Consider the following 24,200-nt stretch of genomic DNA (forward strand, 5'->3'; position numbering starts at 1 on the left):
TTATCATTACTATAAATTGTTGCATTTCAAAATACACCTTAATTTTGCTTGGACACATTAATTCCCACATTCTATTTTTAATCTATTTTTTTTCAAAGAGGCATCATATCGAACAGACAGAATTCAAGCTCAGCCTCACTTCACACTCCACCCATAACACCATTACAGGAAAAGAGAACAGATGGCTAAAAGAAGAGCATTAAATAGCTTGTGCTTGGCCATGGCAGATAGTAAAGGTGTTGATAAAAATCTCTTAGTGTCCTGCAGCACATTTTTGAATGCTGGAGGTGCCACATGCCATATGTAAAGCGAAAAGTTATTTGTGTAATTAGGGTTAAAACGAGAGCCTTTTTAAGGAGCCTGTTAGGTCTGTGTCCCCTTGGTGCTATAGCCCTGTGCAGCGACGCTTGACGAGGATCTGCCCTGTGTAATTACAGAAAAATGGGTCTCTTTGTTGGCAAAAGGTTCAGTGGGAGAGGAAAGTAGATGCAAGATGAGGACACATACAAGGGGATGGAAAAGGAAAAAAAAAAGAGGCCCTGGAACTAAGCATCCAGTTTATATAAGGGTGGAATGGCACGTCTGAAATGCCAGCACTAAGACATTCGCACATAAGACAAATATTCCACACAGACTAGGATTGAAAAGGTTTTATTCAAAAACAAAACAAAAAGTAAAACACAGTGCCAGTGTAGTGTAATTATATTGTCCAGTCATTTATTTTACAGAAAGCTGATCTCCAGAAGCTGTAGATATAAATTGCATAATTATAATTAGGGCTAGGCTTGGGAACAGACCAGGAGCTTATGTTTTATTGTATATTCTGTTTGATAGACTCCATAAAGCCCCTGAGATAAGGCCATTAATATCATCTGTAAAAGATGTTAACTGCCTTTTCCTGTGCTTTTTCTACTTAGTGCTCAAAGTTTGCAAAGATATTAAAATCAAATAACGACTTTGCATTTATACATACACCCAAAAAGAGGACGTTTACGAAGTGATGAGTTTAATGAAGACATAAATACGAGAGGCCAGCAGAATAGAATTTCATGGGACAGAGGTGCATGCTTGTCACATTAATCAAGACCTATAGAAGTACTGTAGGTAAAATGATAGACACACGCGGAAGAAGAAAGCGAATACATAGTTTGTTTTGAGACACCCTGGAATCATGCTGCTCTTTTCTTTCTGTTCTGTGTGTGTGTGTGTGTGTGTGTGTGTGTGTGTGTGTGTGTGTGTGTGTGTGTGTGTGTGTGTGTGTGTGTCTGTGTGTGTGTGTGTGTGTGCGTTTTGTATAAATTAGGCGCACAGGTTCTAGCAGAATTCCTTGTCTATGCCTTCTCTCTGTATATTTGTATACAGCTACTGTTGCTTTATTATTGCTCTTCTGCTAGATTGCCTACCTACTGATTTGAGAACACCGTACACACTCACACATACTCGCAAAAACACACACTTCCTATCCTTGTTCCCAAAGCTAAACCCAAACCTAACCTCGGTACCCAAAAGGAAATCATTTGCCTCTTTTAGTTTGGGATTATCTTTTCCATCTTTTCTCACCCAAAGCAGTCAAGCTGTGAGAATGAATCTGTAATACCAGAGCGCCAGAATTGTACAATACCTTCATGGGAATATAATAAAACCATATCCTATAGTATGTTACAGTATACAATATGAAGTTTGAATAACAACCTCTTAATTACTAGCTGTTGCTGTAAATTAATAACTTACGAGTATGGATGATTCTAGCTACAAATATATGTAAAGAGAAAAGACAAATTCAAAACATTCTTATATCGCTGTCATTCAAATAATCTTCTGAGCTTTTCTGAAAATAATAATAATAATAATAATAATAATAATAATAATAATATTAAATATTCGTTTTTCAAATATCAATTTGTAGCACAAGGATTTTGATTAATATGAAGTCCTATTTTTGCAGTTCTGTAAAAATCCATTTAACATCCTGATATCCCATGATTGCAACCTGCTTTGCCATGAATCATCCAAATGTAGCCTACATTCATTTAGTCTTGTTACTGGAACATATTCACCCTGATCAAATATCTCAAATGTCTTATTCAACAGTAAACTGTCGCCTGAATTTCCTTAAAATCCGAACAAAATTTGTGTGTCTGTCATTTTAAAATGCTTAAAGCTATTGTGTTATAAATGAATAGCGTTACTTTGAATGTATGACCCTGTTGGCGTAATTCTTAATCAAATATATATTTAAATGTAAAAAGAATATAAATGAGTCAATCATTAGAAGGCTCTTTATGTCCTTATAGCATTAGTATAAATACAATTTGACCATAGTTTTATGTTTGTATAAAACATTTCTCATTATTTTCATACCTGGTTGTTGATTTAAGGGCAAAAATGCAGACATTGTTAGATAAAAAAAAAAAAGAAATAAAATGCTAATTTTCTTTGGCACTTTTTTTTTTTAGTTTAAAGAAAAAATGTTATTGGTGAAAAAGATTAGAGATAATTAATAATACAATAAAATTAGAGAACCTATATGCATATAGATCTCTTTATGATTTAATAGCAAATAATTCAGAAATTAAGTTCTCTTACAAAAAAAGAAAAGTCCAAATAAGTCCCAATCTCACTGGTCAATGGTCATAAGCACAGTGTAAAGAAGCAGAATAGAGGAAAATCTCTCTCTCTCTCTCTCTCTCTCTCTCTCTCTCTCTCTCTCTCTCTCTCTCTCTCTCTCTCTCTCTCTTTCTCTCTCTTTCTCTCTCTCTCGTTTGCTCGCTCGCTCTCCTTCTCTCTCTCTTTCTCTCTCTCTCTCTCTCTCTCTCTCTCTAGTAATCTAATAATCACAGCTGGTGTTGGCTCTAAGGTGTTCTGACGCCCTCTGCTGGTGTATTTCTGAAATCCCCGAAAGTGTTGTACTTAACAGGATACTTTATAATAAATAGATATTTATAAGTGTCCTACATACGAGTCGGGGATGTTAAGGCCATAAATAAATTTTACAAGCGCAGTAAGATAAAAATTGTGTGAGTGCAGTTGCAAACACAACACATAACTTGTCTTTATTAAAGCACAGTTAGCACTGGACGGGATGGAAAGCACAGGCTTACAGCACAGTTGAATGCAGCATATTAAGTATGCGATGTGCCTTGCCAGTCTTGAATGGCAGCCTATTAAAAACACATTGGCAAACATTTAATATGCCATGCATTATTCTGACACACGTTAGTCACGTTTGGCGGTTCGAGTGAATGACGTAATTCATCAAAGCATCTAAATGTGGGCTTCGGACACGTTGCAGCACCATTTTTTTTTTGCAAAATAAAAGAGATAAATAGCTTGTTAATTTTCCTGCTATCGATAAAAAGCAGTATATCCTACCACAGAGTGTGACCTGAATGTCTTGTGGTATCGATGCTTGTTTATAACGTTAAAAACCACAAGAGGGAACCATGCTGAGGTCGTGGCTGCCGTGACCCGGATTCGAACCGGGGTTGCTGCGGCCACAACGCAGAATACTAACCACTATACGATCACGGCGAGCTACATGGACCCACGAGGTCTGCTTTCTATTCTTATATATCGTATACAGATATTAAACACTTTTGAAATCGGATTCACGTAATTCAATGAAAAAACGTTTTTTTTTTTTTTTTTTTTTTTTTTTTTGCTGTGACTCAAATTCGAATCGGAAACCACTCACGATTCATGACGAGCAAATCAAATGTATGCACAACCTTCTGAGAAAATCCAGTTACATTGAAATAACACTACTACTATATGGCTTTTTTTTTTTTTCAGCCTGGATACATTTATTAGGTAACTAAATCAAAAATGTGTTTTATTTCAATATATCAATTAGAGCTGTGAAAAATGAAGGCGTTAATAACGTGTTACTACAAATTCATTTTAACGAAATAAATAAATATAAAATAGGTGAAATTAAAACCTTCAACGCAACAACACACGTTTATTCACGACTCCCTTTCTTCATTTCTCAGATATAGAAAAATAAATAATAAAAAAAAAACTCACTTTGTGTTTTACTGTTGCGCCAATTCTCACATCGAGCACCAAAATCCGCCATGTTGCACACAATTAACCCTCTGGGGTCGACAAACGCACCCGCGCGTTTTGTGTCAATTTTTTCCCATAACACCGAAGCAAATTTTAATGACTGTCTTTTTTTAACATACAGTTCACCAGTGTGACACTAAAACAGGTAGTAGTAATGGCTACTTTTTTTTTTTTTTACTTAAGTACATGTCAGAGCCTTAACTTTTTTACTTTAACTTGAGTAAAAAATCATTGTCAGTACTTCAACTTTTACCAGAGTATTTTAAAAACATGGGTATCTGTACTTCTACTTAGGTGAAGAATGTGTGTACTTTTTGCCACCTCTGAAAATAACACATCAGGATTAAAGGCAAAACATGTGCTGGCATTATTTTTATTTAAAGCCATGGTGGCTTAACTTCCGGATTTATGCACATGGTATATACACTTTGGAGAATCTGTAATGTTTATAAATAATTATCAGTTAAACACCATTAAACAATCAAAATAAATCAATTTGATAATTTTTTTAACAATTAATTTGAATCATTTATTTAAATGAAAAAATGTTGCCATCCGATTACCTTGACCCGAATTCGAACAAGAATTATTGTGGTCACAATGCCACATATTAACCATTATACGATCACCACTGACATCGGACATAAATGTAAATAAAAAGTATTGGGAGCTTCAGCACTGTAACCGCAAGTCTAACTTATTCACTCAGTTTAGTTTTTTAGTCATCTCAAATATACGTCCACCTTCTGACACATTATTTGTTTCAAAAATGGAAAAGAAATAGTTTACATATCAGCAACACATAGTTGTGTATAACACAGTACAAGGTGCTCAAGTGCTAGGAGTGGCCCCTCTGTAATATTTCCAGTCTTTGGATCAGTAATTGTTTGATACTATACTCAGTGGTTGAATTTGGGTTGTAGCCTGTGTTTAATATTTTTTTTTTATTGTAATTGCTATGATATAGTCAAAAAGCCTTGAAAATTAGTCAAACGTTTAGAATAGTTTCAGCCAATAGACTCCTTTTGCCTTTCTATAAAGCTGTTTATTGTATTATTGTTCCATTTGTGTAATTTAGGGGTTAGCTTTATTAGTTGGCTTCTGTGTTAAACTAAAGTCATATTCAATAAAGTCACAACTTCAGCAATGTCTTAGCTGATTGCCTTTATTAAGGGTCTGGGGCAAATTGTATAAAATGTATTTAAACAAATAATACCTGTAAGAGTGTGATGTTAACATCACACCTTCTTGTTTCACTTTTTACAGTACAGCTAATTGTGGACCATTAGAAATGATGTCATTAAAAAAATATGTAGGCCAGACTGCAAGGCATGTACAAGACAACATACATCATTAAATAAAGCTATAATATATATACCTCTTCAGCACCTCTTTGAAAGCCTATACTAAACTGGTTGTCTATTTAAAGAAAATGTTTACAACATAAAAACTCTTAAGTTGCAGAGGCTGCTGTTTGACATTTAGTTTGACAGCACAAAGTTTTATACATGGCCTGATTCTGAATAAGGAATCCTTAACATGGCATGAGCAGGCCTACACCATTATCATATGGTCATCTGTGACCTACCTGAAAGCAAAATGATCCTGCTGTTGCCATCTCCAGTCAGCACATAACATTTGTGTTACAACAGACAACCATTATGCATCCTGTTACAGAAAAAACCCTGAATCCTGTATCAGTGGGAAAATGTATTAAGTAAATTATAACCTGATTTTTTTCCGAAAAATGTAATCAACCGAAATTAATTGATTTCTTGACAGAACTCATAATCACTTGTGTAATTATTGATATTATGCATTTTTTTTTATTCTATATTATATTTATGTTATATTTATTACATTTACTTTTATTTACAATATTATCTTTTTTATTTACAATATAACAAAATAACTAAACTCCAAATTTGACAACTTTTAACATATTCCAATTGGTATATTGGAACCCTTCCAAAACCCTCCCTACACACATAATCTGCTCTGTTCCCACTGATCTTAACTCACATAACTCTGGTTACAACATATTGCTTGATTTTTTTCTCCCACATTCCTATTTTAAAAAGCACACAAATAACAACCTTGTATCTATCTATATCTGTCTATCTCTCTATCTACATACAGACACATACATATCGGTACACATATATGTCCTTATTTAAACTCTTTATTAGTATCCTTTCGATATATACTGTCCGATAAGTATTACCGAGATGTATATGTGTGTGTGTGTGTATATATATATATATATATATGTGTGTGTGTGTGTGTGTGTGTGTGTGTGTGTGTGTGTGTGTGTGTGTGTGTGTGTGTGTGTGTGTGTGTGTGTGTGTGTATGTATATTTTTTTAATGAAAAATAGCCAAAAAGTCCAAAAAATATATTTTTTTTTTGTCACCAGTCTACTTGAGTACCACCAAAATTAATTTATATAATTTTTACATATTTGATTCTGTACCTGGATCTAATAATCTTTCTTAATCTAATATTAAGAAACAAATGTAGCCTGTGATATTTACATTTGAAAATTATTATTATTATTATTATTATTATTATTATTATTATTATTATTTTTTTTTTTTTTTTTTATGAAATAATGATATAATTACAGGGAAACATACATTCATGGCTTTAGCACACTAATTATATGCAACAATGGCAAATAATATAATATAATTGTATTGTTATTTGCATATAGATACAAACCATTTAATATACAATATGTTTTGAGTTCAAAAGGAAAAACACAAGCAATTTACATATAATTTGTTAAATAAAACAACACAATTAAACTGCACTGGTCAAAAAACCAGAGTGGTGGACAGGTGAAAATGTTAATGTGCTGGTTAGTCTGTCATTATTATACAAACATATTTCATATCTCTAAGGTTTGATTTATTCTGCCATGTTTTGCAGTATTTATACACCTTAAGTTATGTCATATTTCATAGTAAATAGTACTTAAATAAAGAATATTGAATTGCTATAAATAGTTTTCACTATTGGGCCTTTATTATGCACCTTACAGTATTTCACCCATAATAATAATAATAATAATAATAATAATAATAATAATAATAATAATAATAATAATAATAATAATCAAGTCAGCTGTGCAGCTTCAAACCGACTGAAGCAAAAGAAAAAAACACAAACCAGTGCAGACAATTAACAGAGCAATATAATTCGTTTTCATTAAAAAATATATATATATATAAAAAAAAGACCGATTTGACAGAACACTTTCTATAATAGTACAAATAAAGACACACGTATGCACAATAGCACATACAGGAACTCATTTTTCTGACATAAAGGAGTTGAGTGGTTCCTGGGCTGCCACGTGTAGAGGATTTCCCCTGGGTTTTGGAGAAAACCTGCGTTTAAACACTCACTTGTGGTTTCCGAGTGCATTAATCAGTGGAGGGGAGGAGGGGAACACGTGCAGCTCCGTACTAGATCTCGTCTAGATGTTGAGTAAAATAGCACAGGACTCTGGTTAAGACAGCTCTCAGGATTGGAAATGCTCAATCTGACATGGTCATAAGCGCAGTGTGCAGAAGCAGAATAGAGCAAAATCTCTCTCGCGCTCACACACGCCGTCGAAAAGTCTTAGAAGATCATAGATCACGTGTGGATCACAATAACCGCAAAGCACAACGAAAAAAAAAAAAAAAAAAGAACGACAGACGACACATCGCTTTATTTCCTCAGGTTGTAGCTTGTATAAGAGAAAGTTGTCAGCGGTTTGGAGGAGCACTTCACCATTCCTCCTTCTCCTCCCACCGCACCTACTGCAGCCAAGTCAACCCTCACACTAATACCCTGTCTATCTGCCTGGTCAAGGCCGAGCACTCACACTAACCCGGAGGGGACAGGGGACAAGTTAGTCAATGGGAAGCGACTTTTTGTAGAGCGACATTACTTAATATGTATTTTAAAAAAACATGCAACACAGTGCTGGTGTTTTTCTTTTGTGTGTGTGTGTGTGTGTGTGTGTGTGTGTGTGTGTGTGTGTGAGAGAGAGAGAAACAAACCTGGCCCTATTTTGTGCATGTTATCTAATCTGTGCGGTAAGTAAGAAAGATTTTTTGCTATGCATAATCGATTTACATAACTGGCACTAAATAATAATTATGAAACATACAGTCGTTGATTTTTCTTTTTTTCTTTTGGTCCAAGTCTATTTTCTGATTTTGTTTTTGTGTATTTTCCATGCACAATAACCCATGGGGGATGATTCTGAAGTAAAATGAGAATGTATGTATATATATAGAAATAAAGTAAGAACATCTAAAATTATACATTTATGGCTTTCAAATGTGCTAAAATGAATGGATTTTTTTATTAACTGGATCGTCCTGAAAATATGTATTGAAGTGCAATAAATGTTAATTAAACAATTAGAATCAATATTTATGATTCACTTGATTGTTCTGTCTAGTAATATAATTATACATTTTAGGACATAGGACATTTTAGGCATAGCTGTCCACACTGTCCATAACTGCCCCCCCAACACACACACACACACACACACACACACACACACACACACACACACACACACACACACACACACACACACACACAGAGTATTATGAAGACTGACATAAAGGCTAGCTGCAGTACAAAAATAACCTGTCTACCATTTTTGTTTATAGTATACATACTTCCATCTGCTTTCAGATTGTATTTAGATGAATTCCTTTCTCATAAGCAAACATGCATAAATGCAACATGAACAAGAAATTGAATTTTAATGAACATTTGATTTTAGTGCATTATAATGTCAATATGAGCAGCTTTTAAACATTGACACGTGCCTGCATGCTTCTTTTTTTTTTGCACTCGAAGGATTTAATTGTTTAGGTTGAATGATTCTGATGGGCTGCTGTTAGGATGGAGGGAGAGGAGAGCAAGCTCGATTCTTCTGCCGGAACAGAAAGTGTGCTTGTGGAATGGTGGTTGCTGAGGTCTGGATCAATGCCATCATTGTGCTCATGCAATCTTTCTGCCAACAGTGTGTACATAGCGTTTAAATCGGTATTATTCCAATACACCATACTGCATTTATTTTTCTATAATAGCATGAAACCTAAACAAAATGTTCAAGAAAAGCAATCATTATTTTTTTTTTTTTTTTTTTTTTTTATAAAATAAAGTCAATGGGGTGATTTTTTCAATATATACTCGCTAATTATTATTACTATTAATGTTTTTTTTTCATAGTTTTATTTATTTGCTTGCTTTATGCCAACTGTGCATGTCTAAACAAAATTGACCACATTCCTGAAGCTGTCTGAAATAGCAAAATGCGAGGTTTACATTGTTGTTAAAATGAAACCGAATTTATAAAGTAGGGAATTCTGCACGTTCTCGGTATCTCGACTCGCCCGCGCGCGTTCACACGCAGCAAGGCTCGAGCATCGGCGGCGGCGAAGGCGGAAGTGAGCGCGCACGGGGCGCGGAGCGGAGCGGAGAGGAGCGGAGCGCGCGCGGAGGGCCAGCGACGCCTCAGCCAATCAGAGACGAGAACGCCGATTTGGAGCGTCGCGAGCTGCAACGGCGAGCCAGAGAAAGTGAAGGCGCAGACGTGCCCAGTTCCAAAAACTCTGCCTCTTCTGGACCGCGTTCAACTCAACCACTAAAAAAAATAACCTATCCAAAAGTCTGACTCGCAGAGGAAGGAAGATTAGGGGGAGAAAAAAAAAATCTGAGGTGTTCGCTGACTTGATTTCGCCTCCTGTCTGCCAAGAATTATCTTCCGGTGTGCATTTTTTTGAGAACAGTGCAGCGTGAAAAAAAAAAAAAAAAAAAGTAGGCTAGGTTTTTTTTTTTTTTTTTTTTTTTTTTGAGAATCAGAGCAATGTAAAGATACCGGCTTGAGTTTCACACCGCCTCCTGGACCCCTGATTAAACCCATGCAATACAGTGCAATGGTACGTTACCATGGAATATCATTTCTTACAATTTGTGAATACTTTTTTACTCTTGTGCAAATGTACTCCTGCTGGAGACGGCAGTCAATGTAGCCTTAACGCAGTCTCGTGTTTTCGTGTGAATCGGATTTGGAAAAGCTGCGGGAGAACGCCGGTGTGTGTGTGTGTGTGTGTGTGTGTGTGTGTGTGTGTGTGTGTGTGTGTGTGTGTGTGTGTGTGTGTGTGTAGGGTTGTTTATGTTGTGCGTTGGCAGGCTGCCTGTGCGGGTCATATCGTCGTGTGTCAGAAGTCGGTGGCAGCGTTTGCGCCTAAAGAGATCAGTCAACTCTTGGCATGTCTCCTGCTTTGAGCTACTCAGCCCCTTGCAGAACTGCACTTTTTTGGCACGTTGTGCTCAGACACACACTGAATACTCCGGCAAGTTGTGTTTTAGCCAAGTGGCTGTATTTTACAACACCTCTGCTTTCTTGGGGCCAAGTACACGTTTGCGTGCTCCAAGTCTATTCATTGACGCTGCTGAGTTTCTGGGCTTTTGAACTTTTAGACGCGTAAAAAAAACCCACATCTTATGACGTAACAATTCTGTTAAGTGAAACCGCAAATAAAGAAAATAAAGTCTGCCGGCTGCGTGACCTTGAGTGAAACATTGGGCCGGTGCGAAAATCGCGAGCCTGGTTGCTTCCCCCCCGCCCCCCGTTGTGCGTGTATTTTTATTTATTTATTTATTTGTTTTATTTTTTGAACGCGGACCTTGTGCGTCAGGTGGTGGAGAGCAGAAAGGACTTTTTTTTTTCAGACTTTGATCCGAGATTACGACGTGACGTGGTGCGAAGAAAGATCAGTGTCGCAAACCGAGCGACCGGTCAGATCAGTCAACCGGGGGCACGCGCGCGCGCGCGCACACACACACACACGCGCGCTTTAAAAGTCGCGCGCTAAAGTCTGCGGTCTTTCCAAGTAATTCACTTTAATAACCATGTGATCTGCAATCCGTGCTGGGATTCTCCTTCACTGTGTTTTCGTGATGTTAATTGTACGCCGTAATTGTAGCCTCACTCTTCCCTGAGTTATCTGATTACGGTCTTATAAATCTTATAATCTGGATAAACATATTACGCGCTGTAGAACCACTCATAATCCCCTCACCCCCACATGTATCCACACAAATAACCGGTTCTGTAGGAATTACACACCGGCCTTATTGCTGTAGGTTAATACTTGCATGGATGAAAATTTTTGTTCACGGGGCCTGACAGTTTATATTCACCACTAGAACACTGCATGGAGAACACACGTTCTTGAAACATTACAAAGTGGAAAAAAAAAAAGTTTCAGGTTGAAGGTTGCACTGAAATGTCGAGCAATGACCATTACTTCTGTCCTCAGCCGTGATGTACTGTGTATAGGCTATTAGGATTAAATGAAATTGTTATTCAAGATGTTTCTGACTGTCTCACTGACATTCATAATAATGCATCTATAAAAAAAGTGACTTAATTTTTTTTTTTTGCGATGCATCCATTCGTATTATTTCAAACATTGCATTATTGCATAGAATAATGAGTGTGAAAAGCATGAAAAGTGTGATCTGACTGGGAGAGTGGGCTGAAGGTGGGCTGTGAGGTAAGGAGCGCGTCTGCTAGAAGAGGAGGAGTGTTGACTTTGTAATGAAATGAAAGGGGGGGGGGGGGGGGAAGGAATCTTGAGACTGATTTGTCAGGATCCAAGCAAACTAGAGGGTGTTACCGTCCGATGTAATATCAAGTTTGAAAAGGCGATCAGAAATTTGGCGCCTTATAGTTTTCGACCTGCACTTGTGACATTCAAGATTTCCCCTTTAAAGCAGCATCAGAGCGAAAGAGCGAGAGAGAGAGAGAGAGAGAGAGAGAGAGAGAGAGAGAGAGAGAGAGAGAGAGAGAGACAGTTTTTCCCCTCTCTCCACTTCACTCCGGTTGGAGCTCGGTCTCTGCGGATGAGCGCAGTGTTCCTGAAGACTCTCCGCTCCAGTCTTTTGTGCTTTCTGAGCTCTCGTGGGAATCTTTAAATGCACGCGCTGGGATCTGTGAAGTTCTCCGGCGGTCTCTGATGAAGCTTTTCTCTCGCTTTTGAATGAGGACAAGTTCCACTTCGCCGTGCACGGTGCAGCACGGGCTCGCGAGAATGAAGCGATAATAACCGGACTTTGGTGACCGATCGATCTTTTCCTCCCTGGCGGCCGAGGTCATGATGTATTCGCCGATTTGTCTAACGCAGGTAGAGCTTATTGATTAGGATTTTGAATATTGCTGAGCAGGCCGATTTTTTATTTATTTATTTATTTAATGAAATGCAAGCTGTCGTGTTTATGATATACTGAATGTTTTATATATATATATATATATATATATATATATATATATATATATATATATATATATATATATATATATATATATATATAAACACACACACACACACACACACACACACACACAGTATACATGGAGTTGACGCATATCTTATTTATGCACATATATATATATATATATCTTACTGCACATTTCACTTCATCCTCTTTTACGCGCATTGCTTTGCACGAGCGCTTTTTCCTACAGTCGGGACATTGCTTTACCTTATACTTTAAAAGTTATAGGTGTGTGTCGGCTAAGAGTGCACGCGAACTCGCGCATGTCAGATCGCATTACATTATTTCAAAAGCGCGCATTAACGCTGGACATTTACATCGTGCGTAAACCACCTAGTTTAGTCTCGCCATAAATCACAAACACTCGCGGCAGCACAGCCCAGGCTGTAGATTTGTGGTGTGCAACACAGGAACAGACAGACCCCGAGCTCAGAGAGCGATCATTCCGCGCACTCAAAACGCGCTTCGGCTTGAACCCGGCGCTTTTTCACGCCTCTCGGTTTTCTCAGTGTGCAGTTTGTCCAGAAGCGCGCAGAGTTGAAACAGAGAGCCACTAACCCAGTGAATTGAGATGAAAACAGTGATAAGGCCGATTGAGCGGTTGGACCGAGTCCTCCAGCTTTGGCTGACACAATTTTACTGTTTATATTTTGCTTGGCACCACCGAGTGATTGACTGAGATATGGTTTAGTACAAAAGGAGGGCTGAACCTGGCGCAAAGATGAACTTCACACACGCATGGATCAGTCAAATGCAGAAGCCTACTCTAACCTTGGACATCACATATTGTACCACAATCTATAGTATGGATATAACTATTGCCAGCTGTGGAATATTTTTTTTTGCACATTCCTAATAATGTATAATGACTTTAATTTTTTACTGTTATGAAAGTAAGAGGGACAAATTCCTACAACCACGATTATTTAGCCAGTTGTTACAGTCAATACCTTTATAATAACGACTTAAAGATCTAACATATGGTATAACATGGTGTATTTTTATGTCATATAATTGTAGCTGGATTTTTTTTGCACTTTCCAAAAGTAAAAGTAAATGGTCTTTAAGTAAAAAAAATAACAATTGGAGCACGAGCAGTACATTTCTGTACTAAGGATTTGAGAGCTTTATAAGAAGACTTTGCCAATTGACTCGAAATAAATTATTTCCATTGAATTTTGTTTTGGAAAAAAAAAAAGAAATATTATGAATTATAATCGGGCATTGCATTTACAAACTACACATTATACAACTATTTGTTTTTGCTGCAGAACTTATAAAAAAACACAGACACAGAAAATGGGACATTTTTCTTTTGAATAGCCATTTTGCATAATTTTTTAATAATTCAGATGGATAAGAAAAATTTAAGAGCAAAGTAATACGTGCAACTGAGTGACTGCATGTAGTTTAAAATTTAAAACATTGAAAACATTCATAATCGATTGTAATTGGCTTCTTCTAAAAGCAATTTGCAATTCAGTCTGCAAAATAATTCAAACTTTTTAACTGTGGTATAATAGATTTTTTATTATTATTATTATTATTATTATTATTTTTTTAATTTTAATTTTTTCCTTTTTTTCATTAAATTTAATTACACACCACTCTTACATTATTTACTATGCTGCAATTCCCTTTGTTTAACAGCATTAGACGTCTATGTATATAATAGTAATAGTTAGTTGTGCAGTTTTTGAGCTGGGTAAATGTTGGTTTGTGTGTGTGTGTGTGTGTGTGTGTGTGTGTGTGTGTGTGTGTGTGTAAGGACTACATTGTAAGGGTGAGAGATAGGGGAGTGCAGTGCTGTTTCCAAAGAGCAATAAGCCGCCTGCATAAATAAATAAAAATCTGTGGTTTAACTCTTCCAGCAGCTATACAGATTTTATTGGAGTTTAAGGGCAAGTAAAGAAATTCTGACTGGATTTTTGACCAGAATTGTTTTATTTTTTCCTTCTTGAAATTTTTCAGTTTGTATTCAAACTTATTTTCACTTCTCGAAGAAACAGTTGAATATCTTATATTTAATATTGAATAAAATTTTATTTGACAAACGTAAACACTATAACAACATAGTGTCATTCAGTTCTGAACATGTTCTGTACATTTATTATACATATATAAGATATTGGTAGTCATCTATGTTATGTTTTTGACGCTTTTATTGATTTTGTTGAAAATGTGAAACACTGCGCAGATGTTACTAAATTGCCTTTAAAACCGGCAGCTGATTTGGTGTAACGCATCGCACAGTACTAACTGATATGTTGCGGTAGAGAAAGCCGAATAGGCCTGTAGTGTGTAAGACGCTTGTGAATTGAGCCCATAGGTGTTACTGCTTACTTGGCAGCAGACTTTTCTTTTAATGGCACTCTTACAGAGCTTTGGAGCAGAAAGAATGTCACGATTGAGCCAAGATGCCATTTTCATTGTCCATCTTGGTTTGATTTTAAGAGAGGCTGGGAATAATTGCTGCTCATTTCGTCTAACAACTTAAGTGACCCCCCTGGACAACGAAATGTCCCAAGGGTAAAAGCAGACTTATTGTTGAAAATGTAAAACTTTCCCTTCATTAAAAGAAAATTCCTCTGTTAGAGTCATACTGTCTTTGCATATACTTTACAGTATGTTTTTATTCTTAATATTTAGCATATCTATATTTTTAACATAAACGGTTAATAGGTTCTCTGGCTGCACCAGTTTGTTTGCAGGCTTTGTTAGAAAGGGTCGTGTGGGCCGCTGCAGGGCCATGAGGCAGTACTGCTGTAGGAATGCAGGACTGTTTGATAAGAGAGCTGTACGTGTGATGGACACATGCCCTGGTGCTCTAGCACATACAGCCCTGATAATAGAAAGAGAGAGGGAGAGAGAGAGAGAGAGAGAGAGAGGGAGAGGGGAAGAGAAAGGGAGATAGGCAGGGGAGAGTGTGTGCTGCTCATCTAACTGTCTGTTGTATGTTGGCACAGCGTAAGCCAACGTGGTAAACAGTGGTATCCTCGTCTGTGTGCCTGCAACACCTGCAGCCGCATACAGGCCAGCGTCGCTGTAAACTCAGCAGAAATGGTAGATGAAACCTTCTTTCATTGTTTTGTCGGGCTTTTTCTTTTATTTAGATTTTTTTGTTCTAAAAAAGAATGCCTTTTGTAATTTGAAAAACACAATACAAGTTATTGTTCAAAGTGTACGCAATGCAAGGATTGTTTGTGTTTCATTTGTGGTGTTCAGTCTATGTAATTAATATAAGGTCTTTCATTGTTTCCAGTTCTTAATGGCAATCAAGTAACTCATTTCATCTTCATTTTTTTGTGTGCTGTCTAAATAGTCAGTTTTGTTTGTTTTGTTTTTTGAGAGGTAAGTTTTTTCCTTGTTTTGTTTTCGGCCAAAATTCATTCTTGGCTGCGTGATCAGGAATCCTGTGCCAAAAATGTCACGTCTACTCCTGTTCACTGTCTTTCTTGTGTTTTTCCCTCTTTCTTTTTTCCCCCTCTTTTGCTCTTCTCTCAGGACGAGTTCCATCCGTTTATCGAGGCACTCCTTCCTCATGTGCGCTCCATCGCCTACACCTGGTTCAACCTGCAGGCCCGCAAGCGCAAGTACTTCAAAAAGCACGAGAAGCGCATGTCCAAGGACGAGGAACGCGCCGTAAAGGACGAGCTGCTGAGCGAAAAACCCGAGATCAAGCAGAAGTGGGCATCACGCCTGCTGGCCAAGCTGCGCAAGGACATCCGGCAGGAGTACCGTGAGGACTTTGTGCTCAGTGTGACAGGCAAGAAGCACCCATGCTGCGTGCTTTCCAACCCCGATCAGAAGGGAAAAATCCGACGCATTGACTGTCTCCGCCAGGCGGATAAAGTGTGGCGCCTGGACCTGGTGATGGTGATCCTGTTCAAAGGCATCCCGCTGGAGAGCACGGACGGCGAGCGCTTAGTCAAATCGCCCCACTGCACCAATCAGGCGCTCTGCGTCCAGCCGCACCATATCACCGTGTCAGTGAAGGAGCTCGACCTCTTCCTGGCCTACTATGTCCAGGATCAAGGTGAGTGCATTGAAATAGTAGAAAATGCAGGCGTGGGAGGGAGATACCAGTGTTTCAGGCTGTGTGCTTTATCTCAGAGTTTTAGAGGCCTGAGTATAACATAAGTTCAGTATTGTGATTTTACTCAACATCAAATCTTCCGAAGTAGCAGAAATATTTAGTTTCATCATGTTCTGTTGTTTCTCTCTATTACATTTTCCTGTATTCCATCCATTAAATCCGCCATTATTTCTTCTCTAATTATAATGTAATAACAGATCATCAGATGTTCGAAACTAAATATATTCATATGAAATGTCTTTTTCACTTTGAAGGCAGTCACAATTCTGACATATTAGGTTTAATGTAAAAACCCAAGAATACACAATTAATTAGAAGAGTAATTATAATTTCTATTTTCTCCCCCTAAAATACAAATATTTGTATTTTATTTGTATATAATATTTATACATTATAAATACAACAATGTAAATATACATATAGTCATACTTATATTTACAATGTGAATGAAAAAAAAAAACAATAAAAAAAAAAAAAAAAATATATATATATATATATATATATATATATATATAGTACATGCAAAGGAACTATCAAATTAAAAAGAATAATATCTGAATTAGCTAAGGAAAATAATTGGTATTTTTTTTGGATTGTTTAATACATTTCTGTATACTTTACACCGTCAGAAGTTCATATTCCTAATTAAGAACTATAAATCGTGCCTGAAGTCTTTATCTCTATAAATCAAGATACGCAATTGTAATAAAAGTGACTGTAATCCAATAATTTTAAAGTCTTTCCCAATTACAGTCAATGCCAAAATAATGTTTGTGTTTTATTGTAGCGTACATGCGAGTACATGTGTTTAAATGGTTGTGCGAGGAGGAGGTGGGTTTTTGCCAGGCTTAGCGCCTCCATTTTGTATGAGTGAAGTGCCAGGCTTCAGGAAGCAGAAGGCATAGCGCAGGGACAATAATGGTTGCCACTGGCACCAGGGTTGGCATCACCCTCTCTTTTGTGTCTTTGTAGGACGAGGTGCATTCGACCGTTTACACAAAACCAAATCCGGTCTAAATCTCTAATATTGGTACCAACTGAGAGACACAAGCTAGAAGCTTTTTTGCCATTTAGGATAAAATACATTTATTACAATTAAATTAAACCTAGGTATTTTTATTGCACTGTTTTAACAGCATTCAGCATAATACATTATATCTCAATTGTGTAAATAATCTGAAAGTTTTCTGACATACATCTAAGCCAAAATTTGACTGTTATTTTCCATATATACTGTTTGCCAACATGTTTTTGCAATTTGATAGTAAAAAGCTATAAACTACAAACTGTATAGTAGTGAGTGAATAACGATATCAGGGGTTTTGCACTACATCAGTTGCAGGGGTTTAATGCACTACATCAGCATGTTTCACTCTACAGAACCCAGTGCCCATTTCTGAATAATGCCCCCACATTGTAGCAGCAGATTCAGGGTGGCCATTTTGTTTGTGTTGTGCTAGGAGAGTGGCATGGAGAGTGCCAGTGATGAAGGAATTGCGGTTGGCATCAAATCCTCTTTGTCTGCTTGCATGCCTTTGATTCGTTAGCTGGCATCTGCAATGCAGTGGGCACGGAGGAAAGTTTTTTGACATGGGCAGAAAGGCAAACATCATGATTTCTTTCGTAGAATTCACACCAAGCATTTAAAATTCACAAAACGACAATTAAAAAAATTGAACCGCATCTTTAACAGAATTTAGATTTTTACGTTTAAACACTTTTTGTGGATTTAGGTGTTTGTAATATAGTTTGAGTCATTAAATAGCAATGAGTTCACCACATAACAAACTTGTTACCACAACTAGTTTAGCCTGCGATTTTGTGCCACTGTTATGCCTGATGCAGTTGCTAGTCAGTACGAAGCGGTAGTTTTAACGTTAGCCTGCACCACATGGCACAGGAGGAAACACTGGGCACTCTGCCCTCGTTTTTTTGTGAATCGTACTGAGCTAGCTGGACTGTGTCGCAGTACCATGGTGAATGGGCAATTTAGTGTAGGGGTAGGGAGAGTAGCAGGAAGGATTGGTACACTAGGCAGCAGGCATCATGCCATGTCCAGCCTCCGTGCCTCACTGAGCCTAGTTAAGCCATTGTAGTAGTCTCAGTACCCAGCATGTGTGCTCTTCAATCACCTTCCGTCCCATAAAGACTGCTCTATCACGATCAGAAAATCTGTCGCATCATTGTTCACTGTGGATCTGCAAAAAGGTTAAATAAATGATTAAATATATAAATAATATTGAAAAAAGGTGAAACTTAGTATATTATTCAAACTGTCCTGGTTTTCGCTCAGGTCCTTCCTTAAACATATAATTTCTTCATCGAAAAACATCATCCATCTTAGAAAAGACCTGTATATTGCTATTGAAGAATGCGATCATCTTTCAAAAATCTCAACGAGCTACTTCTTTACTTGTCCTACAAGTCAAGTCAGGACGTGTGAAGTACAGAGCAATTCGCCCTGCTTTCATTTTAGAACATTGGTAACAACACCATGTAAAGTACAGAAGTAAGGATGTAAGGAAAGTGCACTAATATAGACATTGTTCTTGTTCATAGGCTCAAAAAAGGACAGTGAGTAAAAATGAGATTAAATTTGCACAAAATACACAATAGGATCACGGAGATTATATTGAAACAAACACTGAAAATTGTAAAAAATAAACAGTGTTGTGTTATATAAGCGTTTCATTTTGTGCCTCTAGTTGTTTGGACTTATTTTCTAGATCGATTACATGTTCTTTCTTATGCAAGATAAACACAGAATTCCAAAATCTTTATTTATTTTACAAGAACTCACTGCTGGTTGTTACTTTTCATAAATATTTACAAATTTCCCAGCATTGTCTTTGTTACAGATATCTGCCAGTTTCCTTTGGAGCTTGAACACACAATGGAATATAATTCATAAAATGAGCCATCATACAAATGTGTTTTATAAACTGGGATTGACGTATAACTACGCCTTAAATTATGATGGCCTTCATCCATAAAAAAACCCAAAAACATTTAGTTGGAAGATATTTTTCTTTTGGGGCTGTTAGGTTTTGGAAGCATAAACTCCTGTGGTACTTTTAGTGTTGTCTAGGTCAAATAAAAATTTATGTTTTTGTGCTTCATTTATTGTTAATTGGTAATTAATAATCAGCAACCAAAAATACACCAAATTTAACATAACACTTCACATTTTTCTTTGTCCCTTCTGTGCACCGGCTATGTAGCAGAATTTTTATTAATTGTTTACCGTGATATAGACGCCTGTTTTACATGTGTGTGGCCTCTGTGTCAGGACCTCGGTTTAAAGATGCAGTGGGTGTCCTGTGAAGTTAAATTGAGCGCAACGGATCTGTGAAAACACAGAGGTGACCGGGGCGGGTGGGGGCAGCCTGGGGGTTTGAAGATGATTGTGTGGAGGGATCAAGGGGTGCACCTAGATTCCCCCCGCCTCCCGTGACCTCTACATGTGCGGGTCAGCGGCAGCCACCTCCTCGCTTAGAGCCAGCCGTTTGTAACACTCCCTCTGTACACCTTGTGTGTGAGATGACGGTGGTGTTGAGCATGCAGTTAGCTCTTGGAGAGAAGTGTTACAGCTGGCCTAGTTTTCCACTTGGCTGAGTCTGTGGTAGAGTCAGGTCTAGCCACAATGACCTCCAGGTCACCACCCCTGCCAGTGACTAAGTACTTCATCTCGTTTTCTCCTAACAACTCTCACTTTCCCTCTCTCACTCGCTCTCATTTCCACTTGTAGCAGTAGTTTACCTGGGGCTATTCCAGACCTATAATGCCAATTGTACACCACACTCAGAATCTGGTCCAAAGGGACAGCTGCCCAGATCCACACACACACGCTCACACACACACACACACACACACACACACACACACACACACACACACACACACACACTACGATCCTAAAAGGCAGAGACAGTTTGGACTTTGGAGCACTGACAGCAGCTTGTGTCGAAAACCGTTACGAGCACACAAGCATATGAGGCTCCCTTGCATTTGTTTTTTGTTTAGCTATTTATTTGTTTGTTAGCTAATTGTTTCCAGTGAGCCGTTGTGGCTGTGGTGGTTGTAAGGCTATCCGTTTGGGGAGAGAAAAAGAGAAAGCGTGTGGTTGAACCATTTGTAGGCCTGCAGCTACTGACTCTGTCCTAAAACCAATACAGATGGTTCCCTGCTTTTCTCCCACTCTGTGTGTCCCACCACTGAGTTTTGAGTAACAACGCACGACTTGGTTTCAGTTGTGGAAATAAAAGGCAATAGCTTCTGTTTGATGTTTTAGTACACTGGTGTACCGCCACATTGAACATAAAGGGAGAAGGGGGGAGTTCTGCTATAAATTTAGTCCAAATGGTAAACTCAGCAGCCTGCTGGTCTTGTGTTCGCGTTTTTCTTCTTCTTTTTTTTTTTGAGGGTCGACGATTATAAAAATAAAATTGTTTCAGCAAAAACACACATTTCTTGCTTTGCTCATTTTCTGAAAGGGATTGCTATCAAAAGAGGGCTTTTCTATAGACCTGAGCTTTATTCGTTTTTTTGTTTTATGCTTGTCTGAGCATGAGAGAAAAAAATGCTATAGCAAGACAATATGCCTTAACTTTATCTCAAGTGCAAAAAAGAAAGCAAGCCAATGCCTGAGTGTATTGATGGTTCACTTATTTAGGTCAGAATGCCCATTTTGTTGATTTTAGAGGTGAAATAAAACAAAAGTTGAATAAAAGAAGAAACAAGCAAGTAAAGATATGTTAGTACAGCAAGTAAAGTTTTACAAACTTGGCAAACATGCAATATTTTGGAGGGTTCAGTTTGAAATGTAAATAGCTGTTGCACCCAGAATTTCGGTTTGATCACTCTCCCGATCATACCTCTGATCCAGCACTATTCCAGTCTGGAACAAGTGCTGCTGAGAAGCTGAAGGTCATTTGGGGAAGATTTGTGTTTGTGCTGAGCAGGCAGTAAGGCCTTTGCCTCAAACAGAGCTGGAGAGCTGATTAGTATTCTACACGGCCTGCGGTGACTACTTCACGTAAAGCCATAACCTATCGAACACATTCCCTTAGTCTAATCCATTTAGAGCTCCCTCCAGCTCTCTGGCCTTCTTTATTGATTTCCCTTCCCTCCATGTAAGACCCCCTTTTCTCTTCACCTCCCTCACTTACTGGCTCTCTGCTTTGCTGTTGCTTCAATTCAGTGGTATAGGTTTGTCATTCCTTTGCTTTGCCTGTCTAGTGTATTTAGTTTTTTATGGGTCTTTCCTTGTTTACTGTATTTTTTTTTCTTGAAGTGTGTCTGATTACATTGCATGTGAATCGTTTGTGTGCCTTTTGCCAATAGTACACTTTAACCTTAACCCTAGTTCTTGGTACTTGGATTTTTGCTTTCTGTTATGTGTCTCTGTTTTCACTCAGAACCCCTCCCCATGGTCAGTACACAGAGCTGGATGTTGTAAGCAGGGTTCATGATAGTGTGTGTGTGTGTGTGTGTGTGTGTGTGTGTGTGTATGTGTGTGTGTGTGTGTGTGTGTGTGTGTGTGTGTGTGTGTGTTTTGTGTCATTTTGCAGATCTCTATGTTGTATTTCCACTGTAAGCCCCAGTCCTCTTCTACTCAATCACTCTCCATGGCAACGGCACTTATGACATTTACTTATATATTCCATTTGAAAGCTTGTGCGTACAAGTGCATTTGAAAGACATAAATTTGTTTTGGAATGATCCATCAAACGAGCTTCAAGCTCTTAATCACTGCTGACCCTCAGTCTGTTTCCAGAATAAGCGAGAATGGGAAACTATGTCCGAAAATGTACTTGCATTTTAGGGGTCACATACAAGCACTTTTCCTCTTTCCTTTTTTTCCGAGAGCTTATCTTGTATTTTCAGCATTGGCTTTCCTGGAGCTCGACGTCATCAGTGCAGGTCCCGCAACACTCTGCTGCTCTCCAGGGCCCTGTTAAGCAAAGAGCATCACCAGAGCCCCTCTTTCCTTCCCTTGCCTCCCACGCCTCCCTCAGAGGAAGACTGATGGGTTCATAGTCCTTTTCTATAGCTCACTGTACGGGGTGTCTGGGTCTTGTCCCACCAGCAACATTGCCACATTTACTCTCTCCAGCTGCCTTGACATGGCTTTCCTCTCTATCCTCTATCACCCAGACATCCTTATCATGCAGTTATGATCGTGGACACACAGAGACGAAATAGTTCAGGGAGTGAGAGGAGTCGAGATTACCAGAGTGGGGGTTCCCAGTAACTATAAAGACTTTGGAGTTTGAAAGCAAAAAAAGTGGACAGAGGGCGAAAGAGAGATATATCGAATGCAGGTAGACGCAGATAGAGAGACAGTGAGAAAAGGTCTGAATTCCTCTATTGTGGGATGACTGGTGTCTTGCACGTCTCCACGCCAACAGGCATTCTTCATGAGGGGTACAGCGAATGAATGGCTGCCAGTGAGGGCCAGAGACAATCGAGGAGGTTGCTAAGGGAGACTCACACAGTGACTTCTCCCCCCTCCGCCCACAGCAAAAAGTCTTTTCATGGCAGACAGGCCTCAGAGTGATGGCCGCCTCCTCTTTTGTCTGGTCTGGTACAGTACCTCCCATTGCTGAGACAGACGGCTCGGAGTTAAACGCACAGATGAAGGGAGGGTAGCCATGACTAGGATGGCCCAAAGTCTGTCTGAAGTGGGACAAACAATGCAAATCGACAAAAACTATAAAAGAGTTATTGGTGACTGAGAGACAGACACTTTTTCTGGTGAGCAATTTGTTAGGAACATGTCCAGGGATGCCCAATACTTGTGGAGACCACCAATCACCATGTATTATCTTATATATTAATGAAAAGCAGCTCAGTACCTTATTTGTGTGAGAACTCTGGGGTAAATGGATCTTTTTCCATAACACCTTCCCAGAGGATATAGAAAATATCTTGTTCTAGAACTTTTTCATTGGTCATTAAGAAAATACGTTTGATCTTTAGAAGTTTTTACTCAGTTGTATTGCAGCCCACTAGCGTGACCTGTGTCTCCTGTTGATCGTCCTTCAAGGTGAAACTATATAAAACTCAATCTTTTTTAATCACGAGGATGCCAGACGTAAAACACTTTCCCCAGTGATTATCTATTCTGTTTCATTGTGCAAATGGGGATTTTTCCCAAATACAATACACTGAATTATAAAGTTGGAGTAAGGGAATCCTGTGCAAACTAAACTCACTAAAGAACCATCTCTTGGTCTATGCCACAATTTTAATTAAAGTGTTCTTAGTGATACAATTTGTTTAGAGTTAGCATTTATTTGAACACCGCTTTCCAGTTGAGTCGATGTACAGTATGTGATTAAATGTTAATTGCGAGCTGATGATCAGTACAGAACAAAGTACTAGTGGTTGCTCCTGACCTTGTCTTTCTGTGTTTTATGCTTCTTTAGAACTCAAAACTAAAATTCTCTTCATAGTGCATTACTGAGGGTTCTGAGCAGTCTGTGAGGAATGAGCACTTGATTGGCTATGATTAAATCCAGCTCACTTATAAGAGTGCTCTGTAATAGAACTGTTAATGAAGCCTGGCCTTGGTGGCTATGCAGGGCCCTTGTTACCAGTGCCCATACTGAAAGAAAATACATGTTGTCTGCAGATTACAGGAATTCTTTTCAAATTGGCCTGCGTTCCAGCTT

At 38.2% G+C, this 24,200-nt stretch overlaps 1 protein-coding gene across 12 annotated transcripts in view; it reads left to right on the forward strand.

Moving 5' to 3' along the window:
- LOC310726552 (nuclear factor 1 B-type-like) overlaps positions 1–24,200 on the forward strand; it is an 87,757-nt gene that overhangs the window by 3,739 nt on the left and 59,818 nt on the right. For 3 of the 12 annotated variants that reach the window (XM_083542254.1, XM_083542258.1, XM_083542265.1), the window contains exon 2: positions 15,933–16,464. In XM_083542254.1, coding sequence (XP_083398380.1) covers positions 15,933–16,464 — 532 coding nt within the window. Of the gene's footprint in view, positions 1–9,533; positions 10,025–11,570; positions 12,278–15,218; positions 15,492–15,932; positions 16,465–24,200 lie in introns of those variants that run through there. The other 9 variants (XM_083542263.1, XM_083542256.1, XM_083542260.1 and 6 more) reach the window with 9 other exon arrangements.

This window comes from Silurus aristotelis (assembly GCF_946808225.1).
Source record: "Silurus aristotelis genome assembly, chromosome: 5".
Taxonomy (NCBI): domain Eukaryota; kingdom Metazoa; phylum Chordata; class Actinopteri; order Siluriformes; family Siluridae; genus Silurus; species Silurus aristotelis.